Below are 18,279 nucleotides of genomic sequence, written 5' to 3' on the forward strand. Positions count from 1 at the left end.
AATATGTATAAAAATAAAATTTTTTTTTTAATTAATATATATATATATAAATAAAAATGTATATAAATAATGTGCACACATTTTTATGCATGCTTTAGCAATACAAAGTTTTATCTAAAAATATTTACTTGAAGTGCAAAATTAAAAAAAGGTGAAGTGTTATAAGAGATGAGTGGGTTTGGGGTGCAGCAAGCAGAAACAGTTTGTGGGAGTGTTCAGAATGATCTTACATTTAAGAAGCAACAAGATGATGTTAAGAAGAATATACAATAACCATGTTCTCCAGTATTCCTCACACAGCAATTCATGCATTTGTGCCACAATGTCAAAAAAGATGACATAATATGGCAGTAACAGTTACAGGAAAGGTGGTAAACAGAGGCTTAAGAGACAGAAAGAGGAATTAAACTATAGAGAACACAAACAGGCAAGTGCACATATAAGCAAGTTCTTGTCAAGCTGCGTGAAATAAATGAAACACTCAAAACGCAAAGGGAAATATGAGCTAAATGGAAACGTTGTAGAGAGTTTAGAATACAATGTAGAGATAACAAAAAAATAGAGATAGACAACAGTACACACAAAGAACTTTTTTATTTTTTTGCTAAAACAAAGGCAAAATTTATCTGAAAGTGATATAAAATGAGCTATCAAATTACTACTCCGGCGAATGCAATAAGAAAAGCAACTGGATGAAGGAAGCAGTCTCCAGGAATCTTCAGTGTAGGGTAAAGGGTGTGTTAATTCAGTCTCGCTCTGTCTTGTACTTAGCAGAAAAACTTCAACGCCTTCTGAACACAGTAATATAAAATATAGGGCTTATGCACAAGGAACACACACACCTGTGGGTGAAGTTCAAAATCCACTCCTCTAAAAATAAAATGTATTTATATGCCGCTATAAAATAAAATTCACAGCTAAATCCTAATCCAGATGAACATACCGAACTGACTGAACATCTGACCTGCAGTTCTAATTCCTAAAGGAAGAAAAAAACGATGAGACTGAAAACCTGCAAGGGAAGCATTGTACTAACACAAATAATGGAAACGGAGTAAGGCAAAATCACCACAGGTCCAAATCTTGGTTTTTTGTCCCCTTGGACCGCATATTACTGGCTTGGCCCCCCGCGCTCCATATCCACACCAGCTCTACCAGTAAATCCCCCCCCAGACTTGCTCTATTATTGCTTGGGCTAGTCATGGATCATAAAGGTGTCTTTCTTTCCGGGGGGGGGGTATTTTATATGCCCTTCTCACTTTCCCTTTCTCTGTCCCCCCATGCTCAATCCCATCCAACAGCAACTCCCACTTTGGACTCTCTCTTCTTAGGGACTGTCATTATCAAATGTCTTCCCCCCCAAGAATGGCATACCCATCCCTCCTTGCTGCAAGTCACCCATGGCACCAATCAAACATAGGTCAGATGGGCTATAGTCAGGGCTTTATCCCTCTATGCCACCAGAATGCAAATTCGGTGGTCCAAATCTTAACCTTTTTACTACGACTTCTCAACCTTGAAATTAAGCCAAGAGGGATTGTTTATATAAGTAGGAAATACTCTTACTCAAAAGCCTACACCAATCGCTTTTATAATGCACAGCCGGGTGATTTCCTGTCTAGAAATTTACACTGATGCATGATGCTATGACATTTATCCATTTAACTAGGAAAGTACAGTCATCACTGTGACGCCCATGCCCTGGCCCAGCAATCAAGGAGCTTCAATCCTCACCACTAACACCAGAGAGGGGGTCTCATATTCTCATATAGGAGAAAGGGATAACAAACACACACAGTAAAGTGCAGTTTCCCTTAACAGCACACAGAGATCACAGTCAGTCTGGGGCTGGTTGCTCCCTTGCTCTCCAGGTCCCCAAGTAAGACTCCCCACTGGCATAGCCATAGGGTCCAGATCTCAGTCTAGCTGGCAAGCTAACCTCCAGTGCCCTCTCTGTCCAACCAGTGCTTCTTGTTCCTGTCCAAGTAGCTGACACACACACACACACACACACACACACACACTTCGAGATAAGTATACAACTTCACAGACACTCCTGGGAAAGGCTGACACAGATTCTCCAGCTGTGCCCCTATACCCAGACTATACAGTAGTAATTCCTGCCACCACCAGCTAATAATTATCAGCTACCCAAAGGCCCTTAAAAAGGGTGTCCAATTATTACTGTGCAGTATTATCCAATAGTAGTGTAACTAACCAATCAAGGCTTATTGAAAGGGCTTAGTACAGGATCACTTATAAGCATGCAATGCACTCTAGAGCTTAATTTATCTCTAAATAGACCAGCCACAGTGGAAAACGGTTTAAAAATATTTAATAATAAATACTAAAAACACAAGACAATACTACTGCTGGCCACGGTGGTGCAGCGGTTAGCGTTGTCGCCTCACAGCAAGAGGTTCTCCTGTTCGATTCTCAGCTGGAGCACCTTTTGTGTGGAGTCTGCATGTTCTACTCGCAGTCGAGTGACATTAAAGACATGCAGGTAGGTGCGTGCGTGAATGGGCGTGCCTTCTTTGAATGTTGGGCATCGGGCTGGCAACTCGGCACCGTAAAAATCCACTGCCAATCATTAGCAGACGGGAGTTCCACTGTGGCGACCCCTAACTGGGAAAAGCCAAAAGACTTGCTACAAGACAATACTACTATGCCACAGTTCTATTCAAGAGTTCAGAGATCATACAGAAACTTAAAATAATTCAGTCGTACAGTTCTGACATAACAGAAAAACACTTAGTCTAATCTTTTCTAATTCCTAGCTATTGCTACAAGAAAACATACTTCTAAAGTAACTTACTTACATAGAGCATAAGGCAGTGCCGAGTTGGATAGTCAGACAAAAATGCTTACAGTCTCTCTCTGAGCAATAGTTTTTAAAATCACCAACAAACATTTCTGCTGGGCCCTCTCAGATTACATCATTTTTGACACTTGAACTGGAGTTCCCAGGCCAACAGGCTACATTATTTAGCAAGCTAACACCTGCTCAGGAAGCTACAACAATAAAAGACATTTCACATGTACACTCTAGTAATTATTCCTCAAGTTCAAACAATAGAAAGAATGTGCTAGCCCAGACAGACTGACTCTGAGCTCTACAGCTCAAAGGATAGATTTGAAACAATTTTAATTTCAAAAGAAAGATTTGAAATGCTTGACTTAGTTTTCTTACAGCAGATGGCAATGTTGCTACAGTCTTCCAGTTCAACATTTTACAGTATTTTCTTTCAGTTAAGAAACAAGCCTGTATTTTACATTTATATTTACAAATGTCAGAACTATGCATCAAATTCTATTTGACTAGGCTGGCAGCCTTCACCAATCTTCTCCAATCTTCACAATCACGTGGCCTTTTTCAGATATGACTCAGGCCAAGATAATGCAATTGCATATTGTTACACAGATTACCTAGATACAGAAGTAAAATACTGTCTTGCCTATTGGCACTGCTGTGTACAGGAATGAACTACAAACTAGGTCTTACAAGAGCTAATGTGGAGCAAGTCAGAAAAGAAGAATGATGAAGAAACGCCTACTCAATTCTGGGGGAGGCAAAGCAATGATGATGTCATAAATTAGTAAATACAGTTTGTGAGAAAGAAAAACAATGTCATGTTTATGTAGGGGCAGTTCCACTGCAATACTTAACACAAATGTCACCCAGGATATCACAGCAAAGGCTCATTAAGAGAAATGAGGTGACAACCTATACACCTGCTCCTCACTTCAAATGAAGTCTCACTTCATTCCTTCATTCATATTTTATATATATATATATATATATATATATATATATATATATATATATATATAATTGATATCCAAAAATATATATATATATATATATATATATATATATATATATATATATATATATATACACACACACATATACATATACACACACACTACATACATTACTGTGTCCACTTTTGCGACTTACACAAACTGTTAAGCAGTACACTTTTGCAGTCCCTTTACTTCCATAATACAGAGAGTGAGATGTGCTTAATGGTTGCAGTTCCAATGAAAAAGTTAAACAAAAAGTACAGCAAGAAAACAAACTTAAGGAAATGACTTTCTATGCATCTTGCATGCACATGCACTCACACTAACCTGCATCCAACAGACAGCTTGTCACCCTATATTTCCAATACAAGAGCCTACTGTTTGTACAGAGGAAAGTGGTATTAAATAACTGAGGTTACCATTCAAAATTTCAGGACCTGCTTCAAGTCTCGTAACACGGGTACTGAATGGCTGGAAAAACAGATTTGCATATACTATGTCTGAGACGGAGATTTCTTGGAATATTCTCTTTTCTCTGAGGGATGATGATCATGGCATTGGTATACACAAGTTCAGGGGGTGGGGGTACAGGGAGGCTTGCCCCACCCTACAAAAAAATAACTTTTAAGGAGAAGAGTGATTGTTAATATTCACTCTTCCCACATTGTCAAGCTTTTTTTCTCTATATGTCTGTAATTGGCGCTACAACCGCTGATATTTTGAAAGGGAGCTATACTCCAAGGCATTCCGTCATCTGCTGGAGCAAATTCGTCTTCATCATCCATTTCCTCTTCTTCTTTGTTATTTGAATCTTTCAGAAGTTTTCTGTAAGAAAATCTTTTAGACCTTTTCACTCGTGTACACTTCTACATGGTACTCACCGTGGAGGCCCAGCTCCAAAGCAGCTTACTGCATACAACACTCCAAGTGACTGCCATCCTACCATCAACAGTTTGTTGTACTCCAGTTCAGATCCCAAGGTCACAAAACATGTGAAGAAAAACATACTTCCTCATTCTGTCAAGAACTGGCGTCTTCCCTCAGGCAAAACAGAAGACCAAATTAAATTAACTGCTCAGACCTATGCCAGCACTTGTCGCTCTAACCTTGGTAGAGAAACTGCAGTAAGGAAAGGCTTGATGTCTATAAAAATAGGAATATCAACATTCTTGATGTATACCTTCTTCAGTTTAGCAGTGAAGGTTTATAACCCATCAACATAGCATGAAATGAACAACCAAACTGCCATGTCTGTGCAACAAAATATTCACGATCACTCTGTGCAGTTTAGCTCCATTTCTGTTTTCAGCTGAAGGCTTTTTAAGTGGACACCTCCTTCCTGGAAAAGCCTAGCTGCTCTTGAGTCCTTCCAACTACTAGTATGCACTGGAAAGGGGCATTCCAAAGAAAAGAAAAAGAAAAACAAAAGACAAAAATGTTTTTCTTTATACTACATTTTGAAAAGATTTCTTGCTATGCCAACTGTTTTTCTGTTGTATTCACACTGTGTAACATGATGCACCAAATGTAGCGTACAGTGGTAGGTACACAAGCTAACTAAAGGCTTTCCAACCTTGGTCAGCAGCATTACTTTTAGTGATGTACTAATCATTATGTTTTTTTTTTTCTTTTTTTTTTAAGCAGACAAAAATAAAATTAATTTCTGAAATGCACCATTTACACAAAGAGGAATGCAATTTGATATATGATGCAGCATACCTGTGTCAATGCGAAGCTGAGATAAGGTCCGAAGTGTTAAGGCCCACGCCAGTCTTACTGTCGCTTGCATTCCAGGAAGTGTCCAAGGCTGCGGATCCAGCAACTGCTTGTGAACAGCTTCAACATAATTTTTATCAGTTAATGAAGTCTGACGAAACAGATCTAGAGGAAAGATGAGATTTCATTGTATAGCATCTGAAAAGGAAAACTTGAGTGCTTTTTTTTTTCTTAGAGTTTGCACTTCACCAATAAATGTAGCACTTATTTCTAATTGATTTCCATCTTGCATAGTGCACAAAACCAAAGAATGAAGGAAAAGGGAAGGCAGTGGAGGCCTCTACAATATAAATGAGGAGAAAAACAGGTGCACAAATTATCAAAGGTAATTTTTTGTCCCAACAAGCATAAAAGCCTAATATCATGTGAGAAATGGAATGAAAAAAGATACATGGTTCACATGCACATTAAAATGAAGCAACCTTCAACTCGACTCGATCAATACAGAAAAAAAAAAAAAAAAAAAAAAAAGGACAGAGGAACAAAGCAGAACCACAGACTATCAAGACAAGACTGTGTATACAGACCACAGGGAAAACTGGTACTTGTGAGCGACAAAACTGCTGGTTGAGAATCCTGAAAAATCATGAAAAAAGAACCATGCACTGAGACTACAGAGTAATCAAGCAATTGTAACTTGTTTACAAATCAAACTTGGTACTAATCAGACCTAGCTTCACACATTTAGTTTGTCTATTTTCAACAGTCTCTCACACATTTGTGACATCCCTCCTATCATAGACTCAGCTTGTGTTAGTTTAGAACCTGTAACATCTGCACTATTTTAGTATGAAAGACTATTGGCAGTGGACCTACCTTTGTATTATACCTAACATTTCTATGTTGTGTATTAACCAGTGAATTATGTTCTACTCATTTCAGTTATAGATGGATTAACATTTTGATGGGACTTCATGATAAAGTAAATTCAGTGTACTACCAAGGGCTAGACAGTCCGTACAGTTGCATATTTTTCCACACTCCCTAGATACATCTGCAAAGGTATTTTGCAACAGGCACTGGTAAAAGGCACATACTGGAGGCTCACTGACTCCCATGGTGGAAACTACACTTTGGTGTTTTATACGGATTATTACTGTGGCAAAAAGGACTTGACAACCTCTTATAATGTACCTGTTCTGACAAACAAACAGAAGTAATTTCTCTCTCTCATCATTTAACCCCATTTGGTTCACTGTCATAGAATGCTACAGTTTATCTTAGACCTAGGATATACTAAGCCCTTTCTTTCTGAACACACTTATAACTGATATATCACTAGAAAGTTAAATTCTTCTCGTCATGGAAAAGGTGGTATGCTATTATGAGAAAGGATACAAGGTAGATACTCCCAGTCACAGGTTAAGCCAGATTATCCTGACTAGCTGCAGTTATAATTACTACAGTACAATACTTTAGGATTTTAATTTGACTGGCTGTTGCATATTTTTTAGTACTCGTTGCCCCTTCTAAACATAACAAATAGCATCTACTTATCACATCCCACATACAATGATGCACTACTAGTTATACATAGCTGGGGACAAGTTTTATATTAAGTGTTAGTACCAATTAGGCACTAGCCACATAGGATAGGAACACAGTACATAAGCTGTAACCTATTAGCTACCAATAGGAGTAGATATGCAGAACACGCATGGAAGAAAAGACTTGTCCTACTGTAGCCTGGATGAACAGACTATGACATATACTTATGACCCCAGTTGGAAATAATTACCTCTGTGTTAAAACAGATAAATACTGCATTTCATGTAAACTGGATTTAAGTCAGACAGAGCTTGTTTACTGGTGAAAGTGCTCATCTATTTGTTTTTCAATAAAGAAATTCTGATTTAAAAACAACTTATTATTGTTTGATTATTCTGAAGTCTCATATGAGCTTGTCTACAGTGCATGGTCCTTTTTTCCTGATTTTTAGGATTCTCAGTCAGCAGTTTTGTTGCTCACAAGTACCAGTTTTCCTTGTGGTCTATTGTTTTTCCTTATGGGAGGGAGATGTCTTACCCCCACCCAAAATATAAATACAGACGCATGTAAATTTATAGACAAAATAAAAAAGACATCACAGTGGGCATTACAAGGGTGCAGAGAAAATCCTCAAGTAGTAGAATGTTATTTCTTATTAGCCAGTCCAAAAGCACCACACCAAGTTATGAACCTTCTCAATTTATGGACACCAACACTAGACTTAGAGACCGTGCACAGCAAAGAATCATCATACAAGGGTTTTGTACCTCTGGGACATATTCCTCAGGAGAAAAGCACAATGAAGATGGAGACTTGAAAAATTAGAGCTTTTATTACCTTTTACTCAATATTAACGCAACCAAATTCCTGCACTGTTTGGCTCTCAGAAGTCTATGCTCAGGCTGGTTAAATACTTATAAAGTATAGCAGAAAATGGGGCACACAGTTACAGCACACTATACAGTGCTGTATAAAAACAGAAAAAAAAGAAAACAAAAAAATACCATCTCTATCTTCGGTAACTTGTTGGAGAAAGCTGATATCAAAACAATACAGTAGTGCCATGAGAAGGGACAGGTTAACACTATCCAGCGAGCCATCTGCTTCTGTTGTCACATTTTTCAGGTAATCCATCAAGCGTAACGTATCATCTTTGTTGAGCGGGGACTGGCAAGTCCAAGCAAAAAGACAGTCTGCCAATGACTGCCGACATTCTTTGATAAGATCAGAAACCTGTGAGGCAAAAATACATAACATATAATGTAACAAAAGAAATATTATAAGATGCAAAACTTCCAATGTCTGGATCTGACAATTCTATAAGCTATAGAGAGAAGGTTACCCTACAAAGTTTCACAAACAGATGTTATAAAGTTTTAATTCTCACAAGTTGGTAAAGTATGATGTTGAAATCGATGAAAAAAAGAATAGATTTTTCTCTCAAACAAAAAATATGAATCAATCCCAAAATGAAACCATTTGACACTTTTCTTGTATAGACACAGAATCAGTGGAACCAACAATCACGTTTACATACAAACGCAAGTGAAGAATCGCTGTTCACTTTAATTTCAAAGTTGAAGACATCAGTACCTCAAAAGATCAGAGTTAACCACAGATAGCATAAACATTAACAGAAGAGCAATGCATCTCATATTGCGTATTGACTCATTGGAATCACCAAAAAAGACCAACACGTCCAAAGGTTACTTTTTTTTTTTTTTTGTTTTAAACAAAGTCGATTAATTCTAACGGTGCTCTGGTAGTTACAACTCACCCAAAAGAGGTTATTTTCCCTGATATTACATCACTGAACTCAGTCAGGAAATCCTCATAACCTGTACAGAACAGTGTCATTACTAGAAATTATGCTGAATACCATGAACATTTACTATTGTGGAATAATTTTTATTTTTAAATTTTGATTTTCTCAATTTTTATATTTTAGGTGTTCTTTCACAAATAATGAGACACTGTCAATTTTCAACATCAGGCCTGCAACATAAAAGTAAGCATACCCTGGAACTTGAGTTATGCATTTTGGATCAGAAAATATGTTTTCAGTAATGATACAGATAACATTTTCCAAGCACACAAAACCTTTTAGATGGTCAACTTTTACCTTCCAGACTCCAGACACTTAGCAAAGCCACTTTAAACATGGATTCCTATTTTGTACATTTTTTCCAAGTTATTTATTTCTTTATTCGGAATATGAAGAGCTCAAAACATTCTGGAGACAGAAAAAGTAACATGTATTGTCCCTAATAAAAAGAAGAAAAAAAAAACATGGAACATGGACCAATAGACAAGTGCTACAGGTGATCACAGGCTTCCCTTAAGCAGTACGTTTTTTCACATTTTTGAAAACATTTGATTTTCTTACAATATCCTGCTGCATATACAAGAGAGTGGCTATTACTACAGCCTTGCTTCAAATGAACAATGACCATGCATTGATTAATCATCATGAAATGCCTCAACTTTTAAAATTGGGGTGAGGGGCATGACACTGTCACACTTTAAAAAGTGAAGTGAGATATGTGAGCACTTTACATAAGGACATCAAAAAGGGTGTTTTAGGGCTTCAAGTAGAAGCTTCATTGTGGGCTTTCAAGTGGCTTGATTCAACACTGTCAGATATTTTGAGGTTATCAACTCTCTCTCTGCTGCTGCTATACCACAGTGACTGAATACATAATTTACTTGCTCAAATTGTGTGTATATAGTGAAGGTACAGCTAAGCTTACTAATTTCTTGACATACGGGCGAGGCTTTTGTAAACATTTTCTTCAGGATCTAATTCTACAACGGTGTGTGGACTGGTTAACAAGATGAGGCCACTGAAGACAGAGGTTATCAATATTCTAGGTAAAGTACACACACAGTCATTTTAATAGTCTTCAGTTAGCATCCCGATCCAGCTGTGTAACTTTCAGTTAAACCCAATGAGTACAAAACATCTATACACTCAACAAGCACAGATTTAATGTAACATATACCAATGAAGAGAAAAATAATTCGCCATTTCAACTTTTGATAATGGCAAACAGAACCAGACTTCCAATATGGCTGTGATCTCACATTAAGAACAAGGAGTTCAGAGCCCAAGAAAATGAGCAAATGTTAAAATAAGTAAAACAGCCTAGAAGACAACGGCAGTCACAACAGAAAAACATCAGGAATCTGATGTCTGCTTAACAGAAGAAAAGTAGCAAGTGAGAAAGAAGAAAATAACATATAAAGCTCAGATGGCTGGAACCCAGAATGGCCAAGATGAGAAAGTTACACTGTCAACAATATAATGGATTGAAAACAGACATTAAAAGACAATTTGCTGATGCAAGAAGGGCAAAATCAAGGAAATACAGCAGGGGTTAAGGCAGCACTCAACGATCATACAGATCAAGTAGATTAAAGTATCGAACTGAAAGCTACGGCCAAAGCATGGATGGACTGTATAGAGTCAAAACTTGTTGACCACGAAGATACAGCAAGAAAGATCAAGATTACAGAGCAGCTGGTAAGAAACGGAGGGACAAGACTGTAAAAAAAGCTGGTGACTGAATTATTAGGCAAATGGACAGGAATAGCAGAGGAATGGATAAAGAGAATATGAGCATATAGAACTGTACAGCACTCAAGGGTGCCACTGCACGTGACTGCAATACTCCAGTCGTTTGAAATGAAGGAAAGAATTTGGAAGTATGGGAAAAGTGAGGATAGGAGCAGAATGAGTGTTCCTAGACCAGGAATTTTGCTATAAATCATGGAAAAAAAATGCATTCACCCCAGCCATTAGACTATGCAAGGAAATAGGGCTGCACTGCAGAAATGTATGCCCTGCGATGCTGACCGCCTTTCTACAAGGAATCACAAGATCATTTAACAACGCAAAGGAAGCAGCGGCCCTGCTGCAGAAACTAGCTAAACTGAAATTGAGAACCGTTCGTGACTACAAGTAAGCCAGTACGCCTACCCTTAAACTTAAAATAAAGAAAATAATGATTTTTAGTTAAAAGAAAGACTGAATAAAGAATGAACCTGGGAAATAAGTAGCAGATAAGTAATGAAGGTTACGATGCCTTTTCTACCATGGAAGGGACAAACACATGGGTGATGTTAACAGATGAGTAACTGCAGTCTGGGATTTTTGGAAAAAGGGTTGAATTAAGAAAATATGAAGTCTTATATCTGCACACAGGATACATTTAAACAGTGAGCAATAATGAAATATGTGAAGTAAATTGCGCTTGACAGACAGGGTACATTGGACTAATTAGGAGAGAGAAGAGGGGAGAAAGAAGATACTTGCTAGTATAGTGTGACTGAGGTAGTAATGGATAGGATAACAACACAAGAAAAAATATAAATGGGGATAGTGGTAAGAGGAAAGAAAAATTTTGAATATACATATTTTCCCAAAAAAAAAAGGAAGGAGGAGGTGGAAAAAGGATATTTGGGATTGCAGAAATACACAAGGAGCTGAAAAGGTTTAGGATCACCAACAGAAGGTTTTGCTCTGCCACAAAAAGGGTAAGGAAAAAGCATAGAGGGAACACAAAAGAGGGAGGGGGGAAGAGAGGGTGGCGAGCGCAAAAAGCAGTACTTCAACAGAAGATGCATATGCATGTAAATTCAATAGAATAAAAATGGAGACATAATAGTAAGGACAGGACATACAGCAAAACGAACAAGGGAAGAACAAAGAAAAAATAGAGTTGAAAAAGGCTTAAAGATGTGGAGGACCCTACAAAGTAGTTCTGTGCACCATTACTTTAAAAACCACAGGTATGGTAAGAGCACTAGCCATGCAGAACAAAAAAGTTAACTCTGCAGATGGAAGTGCTGTGTAGATTTGTACATTGCGAGAAGAGAACAATGGGAGAAGTAATGGAGAAAAAATTCTTATGGTGAAAGGATCACAAGGCATCGTTTGGCAGGGGAGATTATAGGAAAACAAAAAGGAACTGGGAAGAGAAAACAGCAAAAATACTGAAATGGTTGAAAACGGTAAGAATGAGATCTTGTAATATGAATGGTATAGAAAACGGCATTTAAGAATAAGAGTCATGATATACTTAGGAGCCAGTACATCATGGTATCAGGGGGAAAAAATCAAAACAAAAAAAAAAAGCCACTGTGCTTATAAATGAGATAAAATGAGAAACATATGCAGGAATTAAAGGAGTACTGGAAGGAATGCAAATAAAAGTTATGTACCACAAAAACTTCAATACAGACACGGAGTGGAATAATGGCAGAACAAGTCAAATTTCAGCAGAGTACAAGAATAATTATAGAAGACAAGAAGATAACAAATGAAGAAGACAAAGGCCCAAGGAGCAAGAACGTGTCAAAAAAAGGTAGACTTCTGAAAGTGTGCCAAAGCACAGTTGCCTGGGTGGACACATGGATAATCAGACTAGAAAGCAGAGTCGGACAAAGTAATGACAACTATTCATAGAGACATGATTCTTGGTCCCAAACAGAGAGAAAGAATAATTGCGTAAAATCTAACCATAACCATAGAGGTCCTTCTCTTCCATGTTGCAGTATTCATAACCTTTGGGATTCCCCACCTAGGTGAGCCAAACGCCTAGCCAGTATACAAAAGACTTTTGCTACTGCATTGTACATGTGAAGTTGCACATAGCTCAGCAGCCTACGTAGGCCATAAAGAAGTCAGCATGTACCATTCCTCAGAAATGAATGCCCCTGTCAGAACACAGTCCAAGGATAGGAGGTAAACATCATCCACAGCAATGAACAAGTACCAAGGCTGTAGGAGGGAGGGAAAGAATACTGCAACAAGGAAGAGAAGGACATCTATGGTTATGGTAAGATTTTACACAACTATTCTACGTCCTATTCCTTTGTTGTAGTATTCATAACCTTAAGGAAGAGTACCAAAGCTCAAAGGGAAAGGGAGTAAGGAGCAGAGGAAGTTTTTAGAAACCCATGCAGGATTGCGCTAGCAAATACTGAACTGGACCTGAAAATAGTGTCCAGTTTGCAATTTCTGGTGAAGGTATGGACAGAGGATCATATGGTCGCTTCCAGAACAGATGCAGTGTTGAGGACTTTAAAGAAAACCTCAGAAGAAGCTACTGCACTAGTGGAGTGAGCCTTTACAGAGGTAGTGTGAGTCTTCCCATGGGATACTTAAATTAATGAGATTGCCTTAAAAATCCAAGTAGAAATAGTTTGTTTGGAGACCAGTTTTCCCAGCGTCCCTAGATGAAAGGAAACGAATAGTTGCTCTGATTTCTTAATTCACTTGTTTTTTTCCAGATAAATCAGAGTTGTCCGTGCACATCCAAGGAATGAAGGACCCTTTCACTATGGTCTTCAGGATTACGAAAAAAGGTGAGCAGACGGACGGACTGGTTAAAGGACAAGTCATTAACAACCTTCGGCATGAAGGAAGGGTTGGGTATGGAGAGATATCCTACCCTTGTGAAAAATGACAAAAGATTGGCAAGCCATAAAGGCTCGGAAGTCAGAGACTCTTTGCGCAGAAGTGATTGTTATTAGCAGAATTGTTTTCAAAGTACAAAATTTTAAAGAAGTTGCCCCTGCTGGCTCAAAAGGAGACTGGGTGAGTTTTTCCAGGACAAAATTTGGATTCCAGAGAGGAGGGACAGGCTTCCTGGGAGGTCTAATGTGAAGGATGCCTTTAAGGAACAGCTTATCTTCTAATCTAGAAGCTAGAGGAGGAGATAAAGGCAGACATGCTGATAGATGGGCTTTGACAGAAGAGTAGGCCAACCCATCTTTAAGTAACTCATTCTGGAAAGAACTACTGGAATGTCCACCGAAAATGGATCTAGGTCCTTCTTTAGACACCAGATAGAGAACCTCTTCCATTTGGATAAATAGAATCGCCTAGCGTTGGGTTTCCTGCCCTCCTGCAGGACTAAAAGCACGTTCTCAGAAAAAAAGGCATCGGAAGGGATTGAAAAGCCCATCACCCTCAGAGTTAGATTCAGGGAGATGAACTGTGGATGGATAAACAATTCCTTGTCTTGTATGAGAAGACCCACACTGTGAGGTAACTTGTGATGACTGCCCTTGGCTAAATGCAGAAGAGGGAAACAGTGCTGTCTTGGCCAAAAGGGAGGCACCAGCAAAATATTTGACTTGTCCTGCTGTATTTCCCTTTTTAATTTCTCCAAGTCTTTTGGGTTTCTATTATTATGACAGGAATGGACTCCATTCCCAAGTCAAAGTATAATTAAAGTTCACAAAATTAGTATTGTTTCAATCTTTGATGTCAGCCAGAAGTGCTCTTCTCAGCACCCGCAATGTGCCCAGCAATGACTCCTTTTGCAGTTCATATGGAGTTACATGTATTGGTAAGATATCTAAATACGACTGTAGACTCTTTTTTATAAGACCTGTTGCTCCTACTACTATTGGAACTGTCTAGGTATCTTTCTATCACATTGGTCTCGTTTCTGCCTGCAAATCCTGATATTTTATGACTTTGTCTCTCTCTGTACAGACACTGTAGTCACTGGGTGTAGGCGATTTGAATGGTCAATGCTGCTTTTGTCTTCTTTTCATGGACCACTATATCTGCTTTTCTTGCATCTATCTTTTGAACTGTTGGTAATGGGTGTTCCTATGTGATGCAGACTTCATTTACTATGATACTGTGTGGCTCATGTTTCCAGTGTTTTTCGGCTACTTCAATACCATAATGTTAACACAATCCCCAGTGCAACAGTCTTGCCACGTTATTATGCCTTTCAGTATACAGTCCTTCTGCCATTAGTATGTCACAACCAGTAGCAAGATGTGTGACCGTTTCCAATTCTGTTTTACAAAACCTACATCTGGCTGTTTCTCCCACATGTTCAATGGACTTTGTAAACCAACGTGCACGTAGCCCACTATCATGGGGTGCCAATATTAACCTTTCATCTTTTGGTTTGAATTCACCTCTCTAACCACTTCTGCATTTGATCTTGATCAACAGGAGGTCTTCCAGAAATTTTCTATACTTGCAACTATATTTACACATTTAAGATTTGACACATTCCTGGTTATGTTAACTGGTCTTATCTGCTGACTCAGGATTTTGTTTTGTTTATATTTACGCATTTTCCACATTTCTTGCTTTCTCATCTGATGCTTCACCTTATATTCTTTTTTGTTTTTTTGGCACATTCAGTTGCCGCCTGATTTTTTCTCTACATCTGGTTTGATTTCCATTCCTGCTTGATGTCGATATGATACAGCTAGACTAAGCAGGAACTTATTCTCCTTACGTTTCAAAACTTTCACTAGGTTTGGGTCCTGTGAGGTCAGCATATAGGTGTGCAGTCTAACAATTCCAGATCTATACAAGTAATTAATTTCAAGGAGGCCCATACCTCCTTTTTGAATGGGGAATATATAATCTTGGTATGCACTGATTTTTATAAATCATTTGGTGAGCATGAAACATCTTTCTTGTTCTCCTATCTAATCTATCCAACACAATTAGGACAGGAAGAGTAAACTGGTTTATAGCTTGAATTTTGTTCCTAGATGTCAACACTGTTTTTAGGATTAATTTAAGTCTTCTAAAATATGCCTTACTAAGTTTTATTCGCATTTTTCATGTTTTATTGTTGATCCTTCATCAATTCCAAAACATTTACGCACTCCCTCTTGCTCACGTTCTTTTATATCACATTCTTGTCCCAAACTGTTTTCTTGGTGCTTTAGTTAAAGGTTGCTTTTGCACACTTGTCAAAGCCAATGACATTCTTATATCATCTGAAAAAGTTCTGACAACTTGCAGTTGTACAGTTCCTCATCGGATGAGTAGAGAAGTTTTAAATCAATCAACACTGTTTTCTAGCAGCCAAATTATAACCATGGTCTAATCAGTTAAGTAGACAACTTAATGGGTTAAGTGCAAGACAGAATAGCAGAGCTGACAGGGAGTCACCCTGAATATCCCCCTTTGGATTTTTAGCCTTGGAATAACGATTTTCCTTTATCATGGCTTAATTGCAAAGTGGTCTACCACTTTTTTCATGGTCACTGAAATGTAGATGATCAATGTAGGATTTATCTTAATCATTTTTAAGCACTCTTTTATCCATGAATGTGGTATACTATCATATGTTTTTTTTTCTAGTCAATACATGCCATACTTAGATTCTTCCCCTTTTTACAGTTCTCCATTATGACTATTTACTAACAGATGATCCTTTGTTCCATATGACTTTTATTGCCCTTTTGTTCTACTGCCATGATTGAATTTTCTTCTAAATGACTATAAACTCTGCATCAATTCCAGTGTATAGTTTATATGTAGTTGGAAGGCAAGTTATTGGTCTATAATTTATTTTATTTATTTTACATTTGTTGACTGGGATAGTCCAACTGGATAACATGTCCATTTTCAGCGGAGGCCCGGGGAGAAAAGCTCCATAAAAGCAAGACAGCACAGACAAAACATAGCAAATGCATTTAACATAAGTTAAAAACAGTGAAAGGGCAAGCAGTGTATACTTTTATAATTTTTAGGGTAGCATACAGGTTCACTCAAATAGGAGCATTGTTTTTCCTGTTGTTAGCCAGGTTGACGTCTGTCCACAGTGCGCATATATATATTTCTTGCTCATGGCTAAATCTTTGTGCAAAGATGTTAATACTTTTAACCAGAAGTTCGGTACTGCATCTGGGCATGGTATTTTCAAAGTAGAGGCTTTCCTCAACTTTGTTTCACTCTCTCTGGCCATTACTTCATACCATTTCATATCCTGCACATTTGAACTTCTTATTCCATCTTTTACTTCTATCCATTTAGCATCTTTGTTATGTTCCACAGGATCTTCATAAATACTTCTCCAAAATGTATACATTTCTTTTTTGGGTGGAAGTTCAATTCCTTTTACTTTGCTTCCCAATTCTCTATAAAACTTTTTGGGGTCATCACTAAATTGCTTATTTTGTACTTTTCTTTTATATTATCTATGTATCTTCTACATTTTTCTTCCTGTGTTGATATTTTATTTATTTGCGATAGTGAGCGATAGGTCCTGATCAGTTATAACATTGTGCATTGCTTTTATCACATCTGAGCATTTTTCTTGATCTGTTCCCTCTTCTATACTCCTCTAACAGTGGCACTTCTTGTCTCAAGTGCTTTATAGTTTTCTCTATTTGACACTTTCATGATGGTATTCAATTTCTTCTCGTCCTTTCCCTTACTACCTTACTTTCTTGTGGTAGAATTTTATCTGTTATTAATTTAGCTGCACAGTAATATATCCAGTTTACTTCTGTTACATCGCATGGCTCTCTATGGACAGTCTTAATTACTGTGTTAACTTGTTTTATCAGACTTCTGACCTTTTTGAGTTTTATTGACATTCTTCAGTCTGTTTCTTTAATTGCTCTTAATATGACTATCTTTACTAAAATCAAGCAACTCTTCTAGTTGCTCATTTTCTTCTAAACAGAGCACATTTTTTGTTCTTCCTTTTTCTGTGGGTATTTTGTACAACGTTCTATAGCATCTTCCTGTGGCACCTTCTCTTCAATTTCATCCTGTGTCATCCATTGCTTTGTCATATGGGGACTCACTGGCCTATCACTTCTCAACATTGACTGTCAGAGTTGCTACAGTTTCCTGTTCCTTCCCTTGCTGTCCAGCTTCAAGTGAATCTTTATACTGGTTTCCTGTGGAAGGCTCCAAACTATCTTCATATAGCAAATGACCACTTGCTTCACGTTCCACTGATTTCTCCTCAATTTGGATGTCTATTGCTCTATCCTGCTATGGTGTTTTTTTTTTTTTGACAAACCAATAAAACAAATAAAAGGTAAATGGCTGTAAATAAACCAGGCAAAATCCAAAATCAATGCAAAAAATGCTGTTAAAAAAGTTGTTTATTAGCTCTTTCGTCCAACTCACTGAACTTCTTCAGATAATCCAAGACAACAAAATTGCTGCTTAAATACATCCTGAGTCACCTTTTGGAGTTTGCCTGGTTTACTTGCAGCCATTTACCTTTTATTTGTTTTAATAGTGTTTGACTTAAATTTTCTACACTGAATCCTTCACTTTGCAGGTACTCCATAACCTCAGTTTATGTCTAACTTCTCCATTACTAATCTTCTTTTCCACTTTTCTCTGTCTTATTATTTGTTGTATTATGAAGTTTTCCATGTCCAGATTCCTTTCCCTGTATTCCTCTT

At 37.7% G+C, this 18,279-nt stretch overlaps 1 protein-coding gene across 1 annotated transcript in view; it reads right to left on the reverse strand.

Moving 5' to 3' along the window:
- Positions 1–18,279, reverse strand: part of NUP205 (nucleoporin 205) — a 1,199,422-nt gene that overhangs the window by 998,264 nt on the left and 182,879 nt on the right. The window contains 2 exon segments of the mRNA XM_044087173.1: positions 5,485–5,691; positions 8,079–8,307. Coding sequence (XP_043943108.1) covers positions 5,485–5,691; positions 8,079–8,307 — 436 coding nt within the window.

Source organism: Protopterus annectens, chromosome 11.part0 (genome assembly GCF_019279795.1).
Source record: "Protopterus annectens isolate FY-2018-M chromosome 11.part0, PAN1.0, whole genome shotgun sequence".
Taxonomy (NCBI): domain Eukaryota; kingdom Metazoa; phylum Chordata; order Ceratodontiformes; family Protopteridae; genus Protopterus; species Protopterus annectens.